At 48.4% G+C, this 17477-nt stretch overlaps 1 protein-coding gene, 1 long non-coding RNA gene and 1 pseudogene across 2 annotated transcripts; 2 read left to right on the top strand and 1 right to left on the bottom strand.

Annotated features, from left to right (window-relative positions):
- The first annotated feature begins 4134 nt into the window (after positions 1-4134).
- On the top strand, positions 4135-5157 carry LOC110297502 (uncharacterized). The gene is made up of 3 exons (XR_015047748.1): positions 4135-4337; positions 4434-4613; positions 4963-5157. It is a non-coding gene; the product is annotated as an uncharacterized LOC110297502 (long non-coding RNA).
- Positions 5158-5453: 296 nt separating this feature from the next.
- On the bottom strand, positions 5454-8709 carry LOC147003277 (uncharacterized; annotated as a pseudogene).
- A 1153-nt stretch (positions 8710-9862) lies between these two features.
- Positions 9863-14166, top strand: LOC110298254 (kallikrein 1-related peptidase b8). The gene is made up of 5 exons (XM_021167389.2): positions 9863-9986; positions 11982-12141; positions 13118-13404; positions 13501-13637; positions 14011-14166. Exons 1-5 carry the CDS (start codon positions 9863-9865, stop codon positions 14164-14166), a joined length of 864 nt encoding a protein of 287 aa, XP_021023048.2.
- Positions 14167-17477: the final 3311 nt, after the last annotated feature.

Genomic DNA, 17477 nt, shown 5'->3' with positions numbered 1-17477 from the left:
ATCCCAAAATGTGATTCTTAGGGTCACTGAATGTTGAAACCCTTGATTTGGATCATTGAAATCAACAGATTAGATTGAGTGAAGGATTATCATGGCAATTTCTGATAATACTGTTTTTATTTCAGGTCTTTAGTGTGTGTTTCTGTGGGGGTGTGGTGGTCAAAGAACATATTTTGAGAGTTGGCTTCCTTCTACCAGTCAGGATGGAATTTAAAAGTTGTCCAGCTTGGTAGCAAACACCTTGCCTGAGCCATCTCGCCAGCCATATAATATTTATTTATTTATTTATTTATTTATTTATTTATTCTCTCCCGTTAGTGAAGGATAACTTTGAACTTCTGATCCTGCTGCCTCCACATCACACATGCTGGCTTTACAGGCATGCACCACCTTACCTGGTTATACACAGCACCATGGCTCTAGGCCAGGACCTTGAGCATTCTCTACAATGAGTATATCAGTTAGCCTGCATCCCCGTCCCACAACCCCAACACAAGCTTCTTTTGGAAGACAAGGTCTCATGTAGACGGACTCAGAATTTGCTATGTAGCTGAGCTGATCTTGAGCTCCAGATCCTTATGAAGCCCCTTCCCAAGTGCTGAGGTACCACATTTGCACCACCACAAAGGTTCTGAGGTGATAATCCTGCCCAGGGAAGGCAGTTAGTTCAGATTTTTGGGACTTTGAAGGATATGAACTTGAATACCCTTATCTAAGAAACAAAGAAGAGAAAGGTCATTGTGAACCCAACACTGTTCAGGGTGGGTGACACTCCCCTGGAATAATCTGAGTTTTCATGCTTTGAATAAAGAGTGATCAGGCCATGGTAATCTGCACCATAACATCTATTTGTTTTATTTTATTTTATTTTATTTTATTTTATTTTATTTTTTTATTTTATTTTATTGGTTTGTTTTGAGAAAGCTCTATATACTACCCTGGCTGTCTTGAACATCACTATGTAGACTAGGTTGGTCTACATCATAGAATACTAGAGCCTAAAATCACACAGATCCACCTGGCTCTGGCTTCAAAGTGCTGGTATTAAAGGTGTGAACCACTATACCCAGCTCCAAAACTTTTCACAGGAACAATAAAATCAGTGATCCAGAGTTCCAAGTCCAAAAAGGAAGCATTTTGGCATTCTCCAAGAAAGGATGTGTATCTGCAGGAAGCTTGCAGCCATCTTGGCTATCAACGGTGCAAAGAGTTTCTGCTAACTGTTGGTTTTTAGGGTAACCTTGGACTAGAGGTATATGACCTTGCTTAGAGCAGTGGGTTGGGGGTCACTGGCTTCTCCACCTTCCTTTCACACCCCTTCACCATCGCCCCTGACCTTGCCACCTGGCTTAGGTCACTGTAACATGAACAGCTCCAGGAGCAACAGGACCTGCCCCACCCAATCTCAGACCTGGGAAGGTATCCAAGGTGACCTAGGGCCTACAGGAGAGCAGGTGCAGCAGGGCCCTCCCCTCCCACAGCCAGGAGGGTGGGAGAAGGGAGTCCAACTCTGTCAGGAAGGGCAGGGCTTTGGCCAGCATCTGGCTGCCAACACGGCAAGGATGGGACTGTGGGGGAGAATGAGGGTTCTTAAAGTCTCCCCGAGGAGCCTCAACAGCTCCAAGCTCACCTCCTGCAGCTCCTGTACCTGTTACCATGTGGTTCCTGATCCTGATCCTAGCCCTGTCCCTAGGAGGGATTGGTGAGATGAGGGAATGGGAGGGGTCACAGCCCTGACTCTCCTGCTGCCTTTGTCCCTGGTCATCCCTTTCCCCTCTCCCCTCACCCAGCTACATCATGAGCACCACCTGCTCCTCCTTCTCTGCCCTGCACAGTGCCAGGTCCCTCACAGTCCTTGTTCCCAGGAAAGACCCATGTCCACTCCCACTTTCCAGAACTTTCTCCTCTTTCTTGGACACAGAACCATCTCTGGCCTTCTCCAGTCTTTGTAAGGAACCCAACCTCTTACCAACCTTAGTACCTCAGATGTCTCTTGAGTTCATTGTTTTTCCTAGAGCCTCATAGCCCAACCCCTGAGTCAGAGGCTTGCCTAATCCCACATTAGAGCTTTAGGCTGTCCAGCAGCTGCCAGCCTTCAGCTGTGTTCTCCACATCCTGACAACTGCTCCCCCATCTTCCCAAGATGCTCAGTTTCTACCAAAATTTCACTTTTCAAATTGGATTGTGAGGTCAGATGGGCCCACCCACTTATGGTGTGAGGGAAATGCCCATGTTCCTTCTTTCTAGGATTTTAGTTTAGTCTGGGTTTTGGAGAAGGGGTCAGGTGGTAGACACCAGACATGGACATCAAGAATCTTCATCAACCACTCACCACCCCAAGATGGGACTCTCACTGAATGGAGAGTTCCTGTTAGGCTAAGATGACTGTGCAGCAAGCCTCAGGGGAATCCTCCTACTGCCACCTCCCCAGCTCTGGGGTTACCATCACACAGCATCACACCTGACTTTTCCCCTGGGTTCTGGAAGGTTTAGTTCAGGTCATAATTCTTATACAGCCAGTCCTGTAGCAACCAAGCTATCTCCAGCCCAGCTCTTGGGAATAAGTTCTGAGTTAGTGTCTCATGATGTGGCCCAGGCTTGTCTTCAATCCATGGCAATCCCTCTGCCTCAGCCTGCTGTGTACTGAGGTTACAGAGAAGTGCAGCTATGCATGGCTTGCCAAGATTTCCTCTGTTTCCAAATGCTGCGCTTTGGCCCCCTCTTCCCTCTGATGCCTCCTGGCCTGAGCCACAGTCTCCTCAGTGTTTCTACCCTTCATCAGCTTCTGTCCCACTTGCCAGATCCCCACTGCACAGCTCTAGTTCCCACTCTGTGCAGGACACCCTAAAGACCCCAATGCCTTACCCTAGAACCTCGCATGAGCTGGGTCCTCCTTTCTGCCTCACAGTGGCCTGACTTGATCTAATTAAGTTTCCACTCCTGTCCAGAGGCCGCCTCCAAGAGAACCCTGAGCCTCTCCAATACCCAGATCATTTGCCCACCTCCACAAGAAGCAGAGCCTGTCTGTCATAGACCCCCAGAATTTCCTTCTCTCACTGCTTGTCCCATCTCAAACTCCTTTCTTAGGGAGCCCCACCCCTCTTAGATGTCATCTCCACCACAGGCCCTAACAGGAACCCAGGCCCTAGCCTTGACCCTGCTCCTTTTACCTGGAAATTCCTCAATCTCTTCATCCCAGCTGTCACTTCATGCCCAATCCAAGAAACCCCAAATCAACCCCAAGCTCCCTTTCCTGGATTCATTTATACAAATTTAGTTTCCTGAGACCTCACCCTTTCCAGAATTCCCAAAACCCAGCCAAGGCCCTGATTTCTTCTCAAGCCTTGGAGACACTAAATTCCAAATAAAAGGATTTCATTCTCACTGGACTAAAAATGAACTGAAATGCCCCCTCCCTCTCTATTTCCCTGCCATCCCTTAGCCCAAAACTATAAAGTGGCCTGACAATATACCCCATTCCTGATTTAAGAGTTCTTTCTATCCCAACAGTATAGATCTCCCTATACAGGACCAGACATATATGTGTCCCTTCCCGGATCCCCTAGCCATGTCGCCTCATCCCAGCCCTGCTTAAATGTCCCACAGCAGAATACCTCCCTATCTGTGTCAACTCTCCCCCTCTCTGTCTCTTTCTGCATGTGTATGTGTGGCTTTTTGTCTCTCTTTTTGTGTTTCTGTCTATTTCTATATGTGTGTGTATGTGTGTGTGTGTGTTTCTTTCTGTGTATGTTCCTGTCCCTGACTCTGCCCCTTCTCCATGGTTGCCTCCTCTCACTTGCTCCATCTACTTCCCTGCCTTCGCCACCCCCCCCCCGCCCCCAGCCAGTATGAGGTTGGCTGGGCAAAACCAAACTATTCAACAAAGAAGGAAATGTTCAGCACCAGTGTGTCAGCAATGCATGGCTTGCCAAGCCTCACCCTGATTTCAACATGAGCTTTGTAACAAAGCACATCCGACATCATGAGTATGACTTCAGCAATGACCTGAATGCTGGTCATTCAGAAATAGTAGCTGGTACTATTTCTCCTCTGTGACTTCGCTTAGGGGATGGTCCTGCGCATCCCTCACCACAACCCAATGTCCTCATAAGATCTAGACTCCCAAGAGCTGGATTCCCTCACCTATTGAACAGAGCTCCCTCTTAGAAAGCACATCCGACATCATGAGTATGACTTCAGCAATGATCCTGTTCTGCCTCAGCAAGCCTGCTGACATCACAAATGCTGTGAAGCCCATCGACCTGCCCACTGAGGAGCCCAAGCTGGGGAGTACATGTCTAGCCTCAGACTGGGGCACCATGACACCCTACCAGTGTGTGAGTCTGGTCCAAGAAACACAGCTGGGTGGGGGTGAGGGGCAGAGAGGACAGAGTTGGCCTCTGCTCACCACTCTCTTGCCTCCTGATCCACAGTCCAATATGTAAAAGATCTCCAGTGTGTGGTCATCAATCTCCTGCCTAATGAGGAGTGTGCCAAAACCAAGAGTGAATGTGACAGATGTCATGCTGTGTGCAAGAGAGATGGATGGACAAAAACAACAACAACAACAACAAAAACACTTGTAGGGTGAAATAGGCTCTCCTTGCAGTGAGGTGATAGTCTGAAAGAGGGAACTGAGGTTCTTGGTTCCCACTTCAAAATCCTAATTAGCCTGGTGCTTCCCATCCTCCCCTATGGAAAGCATGTGACCTGGGAGGGGAGGCTCCTATATTTGGTACTATTTCTCATCTTTGACTTGTCTTAGAAGACTTTCCTGTGCATCCCTCACCACAACCCAATGTCCTCGTAAGATCTGGGCTCCCAAGAGCTGGATTCCCTCACCTATTGAACAGAGCTGCCTCTTAGAGTCCCTGTATTCCTCCACTGGGAGTCAGTTCCAAGTTGTCTAGTAGAATCCAACTGCCAGGTCCTGTCTTACTGCTGTCCCTGTTCTTCTTTCAGGGTGACTCAGGAGGCCCACTGATCTGTGATGGTGTTCTCCACAGTATCACATCGTGGTGATTTAACCAATGCAGAGAACGCATTTACACCAAACTTATTAATTCACCTCCTGGATAAAAGACACTATGGCAAAAACAAAAACAAAAACAGAAACAGAAACAAAAACAAAAACAAAAACCATGAGTGTCCCCTGTTCTAAATAAAACACACCACACAGTAAAATGAGTTCAAGTTCTGATATTCTCTGGGCTTCTCTGGTGTGCAGGACCAAATCAAGGTTCACTCAGCTAAGGCCAGGACTTCTAAAGTAGATCAGCAAGAGACAGGAGTACATGTACTGTTGGCTAAAGGAATGGGGTTGACACAAATACAAACAAAAGCACAGACCAAGCCAGGGATGCCACATGAGTCTTCACTATCAAGAAAAATGTTCAGATCACAAAAGAAAAGGTTAGAGACATCAGAAAGGTCAACTCTAGCTAGGCCTGATCCTACACTGGAAGCAGAAGAGATGATAAACAGTCAGACACTGAGGATTTAGACTTCTGACCTAGTTTTATTGAGTTGGTCAGGGGTGTTATGTTAGTTAAGACTTGACTCCCTGGGGTAGAGTCTGTCCATAGAACAGCAGGGCCTGGCCCCAAGCCCAGGCTGCAGAGTGTCCACCTGGAGCCCCAGGAGAGGATGTCTCTGATATGGCTGGACCAAAGGATGAAGAGTGACTATGGAACATGGAGGAGCATCACTTATCTTGGGAAAAGGGCCACACTGATGCTGTTGCTCAGGACCACAAACCAGTGTCTGCTAAGAAGGACACAGCCACAGCTGAAAGTATTAGAGGACTTTCAGAGAAGGGTCCCTGGGAAGACTCAGGCAGCAAGAATTAGGTCCTAGCGCATGGAGCAAGGCTTGCCACCTGTGTCCCAAGGGTGCTACCTGCTCTCAGGAAAAGTATGGGACCTAAAGAGAGGTCTGATGGAAACTGAGCTAGAGGGACAGAGGTGGAGGCATCTGGCTGCAGGGACTCATCAGTGTCCTGAGAGGTTGAGGAATCCCTCTCTTGAGGAGCCCCATGGTAGTTCACAAAACTGTTCATAGCAACAGCTTCTGGGCAGGCTCCAAATTCCTGTCCAAAATGGTCTGCTGCTGCAACTGCAATGAGTGGTGTCTCGAGGCCCAATGGAAGTAGCTGAGCCTCTGCTCCATGGAAGGCATACTGTAGCTCCACATTTGCACTTGGTTGAGGAAGGACAAAGTTCCTGTGGCAAGGGATCCCGGTGGTACTCAACACAGAACCCCAACCCAAGGCCCAATTTGGCCCTGGAGGCTGACCCCCTTTTCTGGGCTCCACCCTAACCTGCCCAGGCACTGACCTTCCATCCAAGGTTCTGCCCTCACCAGCACAAAGTCTCAAGACCTGGTGCACCAGCACAAGTAGAAGGCCAGCTGGTAGGAAACCTGTGGCCTCGGGCACAGCCTATTGCAGTTGACCACAAAGAGAGTCAGGCTGAGGAGAAGCAGGAGCCCTGCACTGAGGTGAGGCCAGAGAAGGACAGAAGGCTAGACAGGGAACACCCCCCCCCAAAAAAAAAAAAGAGAGAGACAGAGAAAACCTCCCTGACCTGCCACAAATAGACACATGTGTACACACACACACACACAACAAATGGATACACACTCAGAGGTAAAAGGAAACTGTGAGACAAGGCCACCAGTCACAGATAGTTGGACATAAGCTTTTAATCCCAGCTACTTATGATGCTGAGGCAAGAGAATGCCATATTCAAAGCCAGCCTGAGCTACAGAGAAAGCCCAAGAAAGACACAGAGACACCCCTCTCCCTAGGAGCAGCAGAGCTGGAAATCTAGCCACACCTCTGGGTAGGAGGAGGCTCTGAGGTTGGGTGGAGGATCACCAGTCATCCCTGTCCTTGCCAACACTTTCTGATGCCAATGCTGAGGAAACTGAAGATGAAGTCTATCTTGTTCAGGCGACAGCAGACTGGTCGAAAGGAGAGGAACATGGTGGGCAGGAGGATGAGGCATAGTGCCAGGGCCAGAGATATGAAGCCCTTGCTCATATGAATGTAAACTGGGGAGGAGAGTCAGATAACTGCACTTACCACCACCACCCTTCTCTCTCTCCCTCAGTCGGTCTCTCACCCTCTAGCCCTCTCCTTTCTCTCACACCATGACGAGGTGAAACTAAGTACTCCAACAACGGGAAAGGAGTTCTACTTCAAGGCCTTCCTGAACTGTTTAGAGACATAGATCTTATCTCAAAATACAAGATAAAGGCAGTCCAGAGGTCCTGGTGTTGGGTCTTAGTTGGCAGAATGCTTGCCTAGCTGTGAGCATCCTGCATTTCACCCTGAGCACTGTGCTGAGCTGAGTCTGAGCTGAGTCTGGCAGCCTGTGCCTGGGATCCCTGAACATGGGAGGATGATCAGAAACACAAGGTTGTCTGCAGCTACACATTGAGCTGGAGGCCAGCCTGGGCTACATAGACCTGTCTCAAACAAGGCAGAGGAAGGAATGTACCTCAGCACCTGTCTAGAATCCATCCCACAAGGAGGGGCAGGGCATGGTTCAGAGGTAGAGCACCTGCCTAGAGTCCTCCAATGAGGTTCTTCTGGGGGTATGGCTGAGTGGTAAAACCCCTGGGAAGTGTGTGTGTAAGGCTCTGAGTTCTACCTTCATCAACACCCTCCCCAAACCCCCCCAAAAAGAAAAAAAAATCACATCCACTCACATGACCAAATCTCTACCTATGAATTGTAAAATAACTCTCCTGCCCCTCACAGAGTTAACCACCAACAATGATGCCCCCACTGTGAGCCCTAACCTACTCCCCCAAGAGACAAATGGGAGAGTGCCAATGGCCCACCCTCACAGTCACCTCTAGCACCCAATAGAAGGACGCCCCCACCAGTGATGTATAAACTGACCAGTGAATTGGCCCACTTTGGCACACTTATGCCCCCTGCAGTCAATGCAGAGGCAGATGAAGCCAGTGTAAAGACCGTGCACATAGGCTATCTCATCCATCCAATACACTCAACATGAACAAAGTTGCCAGGAAGATGGAGATGAGGGCCCAGAAATGTAGGACCAACTTCCCTTCCTACTCCCAGTAACAGAGCACGTCAGCTGGAGAGGGAGAAAGCTATGGGGAGCTAGATCATTTCTCCACTCTCTCTTGATGCATACAGAACTTCATCCTCTTCCTCCTTTCCTTTCCCCCCCTCTCATCTACAACCTGTTCCCTGTGGATGCTGTTTGCAGCTCATCTCTGTCACCACTACAACCCTTTCCATTCTCATGCACTGGACTCTTCCGGTTGCAGTACACCTATCTCAAACTCCAGCATCATAACATCTGCATGAAGACATACATAAAAGATCGGGTACATAAAAGAACTCACAAGTGCTTGAATGCGTGCTTCCTCACTCATCCTTTAGAGCAAAGAACAGTGTAGTTTTCAGAAAAACTTGGGCACAGAGGCCTAGGACTCACAGGAGAACTTGGTGGCTAGTTGATCACCAGCTCCTCACCGACCCTAGATAAGGGCTAGCCTGGCCTTCTTGGAGCTGACAGGGCACACATGCATGCACCCAGGTCAAATGTGCTAACTGCCATGAGAGCTGAAATAGTCTAGATGCACAACAAGAGGGGGTGGGTCTGAAACCTACAACAGTAAGTAGGTGTCAAAGGCTAGGTATTTCCCCTTCTCTGTACCAGAACCCATGCTGACTTCTTGATGTTTTAACGTTTGAGACAAAGTCTCCCTGTGTAGTTTCACTGGCCTGAGTACACTATGTGCACAGTCTAACCTGGACCTCACAAAGATCCACCAGTCCCTAATGCCCAAGTTCTGGGATCAAAGGTGTGCACCAAAATATGCAGCTGCCAAGCTGAACCCTTAATGAGGCTCCTGGAGGGAAGTGATATTTTCTGGATGCTGTTTCTTAAGAAAGGGTTCACATGGCCCAGGCTGGGCTAACCTCAAAATGTAGCTCAGGATCTAGGAAATGAAGAAGAGAAAGGTCATTGTTATCCCAACTCTATTCAGCATGGGTGAAACTCCCCTGGAATAACCTGAGATTTCATACTTTTGAGTAAAAGAGTGATCAGGCCATGGTGATCTGCACCATAACTTCTATTTGTTTATTTTATTTTATTTTATTTTATTTTATTTTATTTTATTTTATTTTATTTTATTTTATTTTATTTGGGTTGTTTTCAGAAAGCTCTATATATTACCCTGGCTGTCTTGAATGTCACTATGCAGACTAGGTTGGTCTACATCACAGAATACTAGAGCCTAAAATCACACAGATCCACCTGGCTCTGGCTTCAAAGTGCTGGTATTGAAGGTGTGAACCACTACACCCAGCTCCAAAACTTCTCACAGGAACAATAAAATCAGTGATCCAGAGTTCCAAGTCCGAAAAGGAAGCATTTTGGCATTCTCCAAGAAAGGATGTGTATCTGCAGGGAGCTTGCAGCCCTCTAGGCTATCACTTGTGAAAGAATCTGTTCTAACTGCAACTTTCTGGGATAATCTTGCACTTGAGGTACAGGACCTTCCTTAGAGGTGTGGGTTAGGCAACACTCGCTCCACTACCCTCCATTCACACTGATTCACCATTGCCACGGCCTTGACATCTGGCTCCGGTACCCGAAACACTAACAGTTCCAGAAACAGCAGGAATTGCCCTCCCAATCTCATCCTTGGGAAGGTATCCAGGGTGACCTAGGGCCTACTGGACAGCAGGTGCAACAGAGCCAATGCTTACCACAGCAGGGACGGGGACTGCAGGGAGTCCACCTCTGTCAGCAAGGGCAGGGCTTAGTCAGCATCTGGGTGGCAACAGGACAGGGGAGGGGCTGTGGGGAAAATGAGGGTTTTTAAAGTCTCTCCAAGGAACCTCAACAGCTCCAAGCTCACTGCCTGCAGCTCCTGGACACCTGTTACCATGTGGTTCCTGATCCTGTTCCTAGCCCTGTCCCTAGGAGGGATTGGTGAGATGAGGGAATGGGAGGGGTCACAGCCCTGACTCTCCTGCTGCCTTTGGCCCTGGCCATCCCTTTCCCCTCTCTTCTCTCCCCAGCGACATCATGAGCACCACCTGCTCCTCTCTGGCCCTGTACACTGCCAAGTCTCTCACAGTTCTTGCTCACAGGACAGGCCCCAGTCCACTCTCACTTTCCAGAACTTTCCCCTCTTTCTTAGATACCTGACCATCTCTGGCATTTTCCAGGCTTTCTAAGGATCCCAACCTCTTACCAAACTTAAGACCTCAGGTTTCACTACAGTTCATTGTTTTTCCTAGATCCTTATAGCTCAACCCCTGAGTCAGGACTTGCTTAAATCCCATACTAGAGCCTTAGGCTGTCCAGAAGCTTCCACCTGTCAGCTGTGTTCGCCACATGATGACAACTGCTCCCCCATCTTCCCAAGAAGCTCAGTTTCTACCAAAACTTCTTCTCACACTGGCTTGTCAGGTCAGATGGGTTCCCCCTCCCTTACTGGTGTGGAGAGTATGCCCATGTCACCTCTCGCTGGCTTTTTGGTTTAGTCTCATTTTTGGAGAAAGGGTCAGTTGGCAGACGCTAGACTTGGACAACAAGTATCTTCATCAATCACTCACAACATTGGCAGGGGCTCTCACTGAATGGAGACTTCTGTTTAGGCTAAGATGGCTGTCCAGCAAAACTCAAGGGAATCCTCCTGTTTCAACCTAACCAGCTCTGGGTTTACAGGCACACAGCATCACACCTGACTTTTTCCCTAGGACCTGGAGGGTTCAGCTCAGGTCTTAATGCTTGCATGGCTAATCCTGTAGCAAGCAAGCCATCTCCTGTCCAGGTCTTGGGAATAAGATCTGAGTTAGTGTCTCATGATGTAGCCTAGGCTTGTCTTCATCCATGGCAATCCCTCTGCCTCAGCCTGCTGTGTACTGAGGTTACAGAGAAGTGCAGCTATGCATGGCTTGCCAAGATTTCCTGTTTCCAAATGCTCTGCTTTGGCCTCCTCCTCCCTCACATGCCTCACTCCCTGAGCCGGAGGCTCCTGTCTCCTCTCAGTGGAGCCCCACTGCATAGCTCTAGTTCTTACTCTGTTTAGGAAACCCCAAAGACCCCAATGCCTTACATAGTACCTCACATCAGCTGGGTCCTCTCTCCCTCACAGTGGCCTGTGTTTCCTCTAACTATGTTTCCACTGTCTTGCGGCTGCCTCCAAAAGAACCCTGAGCCTCTCCAATACCCAGATCACTTGCCCACCTCCACAGGAACCAGAGCCTTTTCCTCACAGACCCCCAGAATTTCCTTCTCTCACTGCTTGTCCCATCTCAAACTCCTTTCTTATGGAGCCCCACCCCTCTTAGATGTCATCTCCACCACAGACCCTAACAGGAGCCCACGCCCTAACCTTGACCCTGCTCCTTTTACCTGGAAATTCCTCAATCTGTCCATCCCAGTTGCCACTTCATGTCCAAACCAAGAAACCCCAAATCAACCCCAAGCTCCCTTTCCTGGATTTATTTATTCATTCAAATCTAGTTTTCTGACACCTCACCTTCCAGAATTCCCAAAACCCAGCCAAGGCTGTGACTTCTTATAACTTGGAGACTCTAAATCCCATATCAGAGGATATCATTCTCATTGGACTAAGAATAAACTGGAATGTTCTCTCTCTCTCTCTCTCTCTCTCTCTCTCTCTCTCTCTCTCTCTCTCTCTCTCTCTCTCTCTCTCTTTCTCTCTCTCTCTCTCACTTCCCTGTCTTCCCTTAACCCAAAACTATAAAGTGACCTGACATTATACCCAATTCCTGATTCAAGAGTTATTTCTGTACACAAAGCATTCATCTCCCTATCCAGGACCAGCCATATATGGGTCCCTTCCCCCAGATCCCCTGGCCATGTACCCAGATCCCAGCCCTGATTAGCTGTTCCCCTAAAGGTGCACCTCCCTACATGTGCCAAATCTCCCATCCCTGATTTCCCCTGTTGCAGATGCTGTACCTCCTGTCCAGTCTCGGGTGGTTGGAGGATTTAACTGTGAGAAGAATTCCCAACCCTGGCAGGTGGCTGTGTACTACAACAAGGAACACATTTGTGGGGGAGTCCTGTTGGACCGCAACTGGGTTCTTACAGCTGCCCACTGCTATGTCGAGTGAGTAAGGGTGGAGACAGGAAAGCAGGGTGGCAGCCAGAGATCATGACTCCAGGACAGGCTGGGGTACTGAAGGGCAGGGGAGTGGGACTGGCTAAAACTATCCATGACCTCCTGGGTCTCTCTTTACTCCTCCCTCCAGGTTTGTGTTCAGAGTCCTGTTTCTTTTTTCTTTTTTCTTTTTTTTTTTTTTCTGTCTTATTGTCAGACAGCTCCTGTCTGTATTTACATCTTACTGTCTCCGTGGCCATCTGTCATTGTGTGTGTGACTCTGCCCACACCTGTCTGGGTCTGGGTCTTGTGTGTTCTCTTTTATCACTACTGACCATAGTGGGGGCCAGGCCCAAAGGGCTCCTGAGGATAGAACGTGCTGTCCCTGAGGATAGACTGTGAGAGAAGTCCTCACTCTCCTCAGGGCAGCTCTGCCTTTAGGACTTTCTGTCCACTCTGAGGACACACAGAGAAGGGCTGGTCAGAACTGGAGCTGGGTAAGGTAACTGAGTACAGAGAGCTGGATGCTGAGGAGGGAGGGGAGGGCTCAGACCTTGTTCTACAGGCCAGGTCTTACATGCTAGGGAAGTTCAGCCCTGTCCTACCTGCACCTGAGCAGCTCTCAGGCCTGCTGCTCCTTCCTGCCCCCTCTTCGCTTGTCTTCTGTTTCTGTCTTTATCTCTTTCCGTCTCTCTGATTCTATATGTATGTATGTATGTGTGTATGTATGTATGTATGTACGTATGTGTGTGTTTGTGTATGTATGTAAGTATTTATGTATGTATGTATGTGCCTTTCTGTCTCTGTTTGTTTTTCTGTATCTTTTTCTGTGTGTGTGTGTGTGTGTGTATCTTTCTGTCTGTGTATGTTTCTGTCCCTGACTCTCTTCCTTCCTCCCTCCCTCCTCCCCCACCCCTTCCTATTTACTCTATCCAATCTCCCCATTGCCTCCTCTCACTTGCTCCATCTCTTCCCTGGCCCCCAGGAAGTTTGAGGTTTGGCTGGGCAAAAACAAGCTATTCCAAGAGGAACCCTCTGCTCAACACCGATTGGTCAGCAAAAGCTTCCCTCACCCTGGCTTCAACATGAGCCTCCTGATGCTTCAAACAATACCTCCTGGGGCTGACTTCAGCAATGACCTGATGCTGCTCCGCCTCAGCAAGCCTGCAGACATCACAGATGTTGTGAAGCCCATCGCCCTGCCCACAAAGGAGTCCAAGCTGGGGAGCACATGCCTAGCCTCAGGCTGGGGCAGCATTACACCCACCAAATGTGAGTCTTCTCCAAGGAACACATCTGAGTGTGGAGGAGGGGCAGAGAACACTGGACTGGGCCCTGCTCACCACCCACTTTCCCTCTGATGTACAGGGCAAAAGCCAGATGATCTCCAGTGTGTGTCCATCAAGCTCCTGCCTATTGAGACCTGTATAGAAAACCACAATGTGAAGGTGACAGATGTCATGCTGTGTGCAGGAGAGATGGGTGGAGGCAAAAACATTTGCAAGGTGAGACAGACCCTCCCTGCCATGAAGTGAAGGGCTGAAAGCTGGAACTGAGGTTCTTGGTTCCCACTTCAACACCCTGACTAGGCAGGCTCTTTGCATCCTTCCCTATGGAAGGGATGCACCCTGGGAGGGGAGGATCCTGTAGCTGGTACTATTTCTCCTCTGTGATTTGTCTTAGGGGACAGTCAAATCCACCCTGAACCACAACCCCATGTCCCTGGAAGAGATGGCCACCCAAGAGCTGGATTCCCTCACCTACTGATAGAGCTATCTTTAGAGTCCCTGTATTAATCCCCTTGGGAGTCAGTTCCAGGTTGTCTACTAGAATCCAACTGCCAGGTCCTGCCTTACTCCTGTCCCTGTCGTTCTTTAGGGTGACTCCGGAGGCCCACTGATCTGTGATGGTGTTCTCCAAGGTATCACATCAATTGGCCCTATACCATGTGGTAAACCTGGTGTGCCAGCCATGTACACCAACCTTATTAAGTTCAACTCCTGGATAAAAGATACTATGACGAAAAATTCCTGAGTGTCACATTGTCCCATGTTCTCAATAAAACCCACCATGAAGCAAATGAGTTTAAGGTCTGACATTCTCTGTCCTACTAGAGTGAGGTACACAACCAAGGTTCCCTCAGCTGAGGTCAGGACTTCCAAAGTGGATTAGCAAGGGACAGGTGGACATGTACTGTTGGCTAAGGACATGGGGTTGAGACAAATGCAGACAAAAGGCTCAGACCAACTCAGGGATGCCACTTGAGTCTCCTCTGGCAAGGAAAATGCTCAGATAACAGAGGAAAAGGCTAGAGAGATCAGAATGAGAGACTCCAGCAAGGCCTGACCCTATACTGGAAGCCGAAGGGATGATAAACAGTCAGACAATGCGAATTCAGACTGACAACCTGGGTTTCTTGATTTGGGCTGGGGTGTTAATAAAGCCTTGACTCACTGGAGAAGGGTCTGTCCCCAGAAGGCAAGGGCTAGGTAGGCTGCAGTGTCTCTGCTCCCAGGGGCCACTGGAGGGGATTTCTTTGGTAAGGCTAGACCTAAGGTTGAGGAGTGACTTAGAACCATGTCCTGTGGGACAGAGAATCACCCATCTTGGGAAAAGGGCCACACTACTGCTTCTGCTCAGGACCACAAACCACTGTCTGTTTAGAGGGACATAGCCACAGCTAAGAGTTCTGAGAACTTCCAGAGAAGGGCCAGAGAAGGACAGAAGACTAGACAGAACTAGAAATCTAGCCACAACTCTGGGTAGGAGGAAGCTCTGAATTTCAGTGGAGGAAACCCAGTCACCACCGTCCTTGCCAACACATATTGATGCCAATGCTGAGGAAACTGAAGATGAAGTCTATCTTGTTCAAGAGGCAGACAGTTCAAGACTGGTCAAAAGGAGAGGAACATGGTGGGCAGGAGGATGAGGCATAGTGCGAGGGCCAGAAATATGAAGCCTTTGTTCATGTGAATGTAAACTGGGGAAGGAAGTTGGAGAGATGACTCCAGACATTCTAATCTACCTCTCTCTCTCTCTCTCCCTTTCTCTCTCTCTCTCTCCTCTCTCTGTCTCTCTCTCTCTCTTTCCCATTCTCTCTCCTCTCGCTCTGTCTCTCTCTGTCTCTGTCTCTCTCTGTCTCTGTCTCTGTCTCTCTCTAGCTCTCTCTCTCTCTCCTTCCTCTCACACCATGAGGATCCCAACCTAGGTACTCCAGGAGATGGGGAAGAATGCCTTTTCGTATCCTGCCTGAGCATTTTAGAGGCAAATAAATCTTATCTCTTTCCAAATAAAGGTAAAAGCAGTCAACTGTGTTGGTGTTGTGTCTTAGTTGGCAGAATATTTGCCTAGATATGAGCTTCCTGCATTTCATCTTCGGCACTGTGCTGAGCTGAGTCTGCAGCACATGCCTGTGATCCCTGCAAGTGGGAGGAGGATCAGAAAATCATGGTTGTCCACAGATACACATTGAGCTGGAGGTCAGCCTGGGCTACATAGACCTGTCACAAACAGTGCAGAGGGAGAGACTGTAGCTGTCTAGATCCATCCCATAATGAGGGTCAGGAAATGGTTCAGAGGTACAGCACCTGCCTAGAGTCTCCAATGAGGTTCTTCTGGGGGTGTGGCTCAGAGGTAGAGACCCTGTGGAGTGTTTGTGTAAGGCACTGGGTGCTGACTTCGGGAACCCCCTCTTCCTCCCCTATAAAAAAGAGGTATAAAGGAAAAAACATCACCTCCACTCACATTAAAAAAATCATTCCCTAGAAATTCTAAAATAACCCTACTGCAAGTCATAGAGTGTTCCACCAACAATGATGTCCAAACTGTGAACACAAACCTAGACCCCAGAAAGACTCCGGGGACAGCGGCAGTATCCCACCCACACAGCCACCTCTAGAACACAATGGAAGCAACCCCCAGTCTATATATTCACTGACCAGTGATTTGTCCCACGTTGTCACGTTTATGCCCCCTGCAATCAATCCAGAGGCAGATGAATCCAGTGTATGTTTGGTGCACATAGGTAATCGCACATCCATTACACTAAACACCAAAAATGTGATCAGGAAGATGGACATGAGAGACCAGCCTCGTAGGACAAAATTTCAGTCCTCCTCCCAGGAAAAGGACAGAACATCCGGGGAGGGAAAAAATTCTGGGTCCTGAATCTTTTCTCCCCTCTCTCTCAATGCATACAAAACTTCGTCCTCTTCCTCATTTACATATCCCCCTCATCTACAACCTGTTCCCTGTGGATACTGTTTGAAGCTCATCTCCAGCACCACTTCAACTCTTTCCATTCTCATGCACTGGACTCTTCTGATGCAGTACACCTATCTCAACCTCCAGCATGATTATGTATGCTTGAGGATATACAAAAAGATCAAGTGTATGAATGAACTCACAAGTGGATGAATGCATGCTTCCTCACTTGTCCTTTAGAGCAAAGAACCATGACGTTTTCAGAAAAACATGGGCACAGAGGCCTAGAACTCAGAGGAGAACTAGGTGGCCAATTCATCACCAGCTCCTCACTTACCCTGGATTAGGATAATCCTTTCTTGGAGAATGCCAAAATGCTTCCTTTATGGACTTGGAACTTGGATCACTGATTTTATGGTTTCTAAGAGAAGCTTGGGAGCAGGGTATAGTGGTGCACTCCTCTAATACCAGAACTTTGAAGCCAGAGCCAGGTGGATCTGTGTGATTTTAGGCTCTAGTATTCTGTGATGTAGAACAACCTAGGCTACATAGTGACTTTCAAGACAGCCAGGGTTATATAGAGAGCTGTCTCAAAACAAACCTATAAAATAAAATGAATAAAAGTTATGGTGCTCATTATTATGGCCTGATCAGTCTTTTATTCAAAAGTATGAAAATTCAGGTTATTCCAGGGGAGTGTCACCAGTCCTGAACAATGTCTTCTTGGAGCTTACAGGGCACACATGAATACACCCAGGTCAAATGTGCTAACTGCCATGATAGCTGAAATAGTCTAGATGCTCAACAAGAGGTGATGGGTCTGAAACCTGCAACAGTAAGTAGGTGTCAAAGGCTGGGTATTTCTGTACCAGAACCCATGCTGACTTCTTGATGTTTTAACGTTTGAGACAAAGCTTCCCTGTGTAGTTTCACTGACCTGAATACACTATGTGCACAGTCTAACCTGGACCTCACCAAGATCCACCAGCCCCTAACACCTAAGTTCTGGGATCAAATGTGTGCACCAAAATATGCAGCTGCCAAAATGAATCCTTAATGACGCTCCTGGAGGGAAGGAACATTTTCTGGTTGCTGTTTCTTGAGAAAGGGTCTCACATGAACCCAGGCTTGGCTAACCTCAA

This window comes from Mus caroli, unplaced genomic scaffold (assembly GCF_978045245.1).
Source record: "Mus caroli unplaced genomic scaffold, Mus_caroli_1 scaffold_8, whole genome shotgun sequence".
NCBI classification, from domain to species: Eukaryota; Metazoa; Chordata; class Mammalia; order Rodentia; family Muridae; genus Mus; species Mus caroli.
The sequence above is the reverse complement of the archived record's forward strand: the minus strand, read 5'-3'. Positions and strand labels throughout refer to the sequence as shown.

Bases quoted from the DNA above. Each gene is read 5' to 3' on its own strand.
- LOC110298254 (XM_021167389.2), top strand. From the start codon at position 9,863: ATGAGGGTTTTTAAAGTCTCTCCAAGGAACCTCAACAGCTCCAAGCTC. The intron at 9,987-11,981 runs GTGAGATGAGGG...CCCCTGTTGCAG, and splicing joins CCTGTCCCTAGGAGGGATTG to ATGCTGTACCTCCTGTCCAG. The intron at 13,405-13,500 runs GTGAGTCTTCTC...TCTGATGTACAG, and splicing joins CAGCATTACACCCACCAAAT to GGCAAAAGCCAGATGATCTC.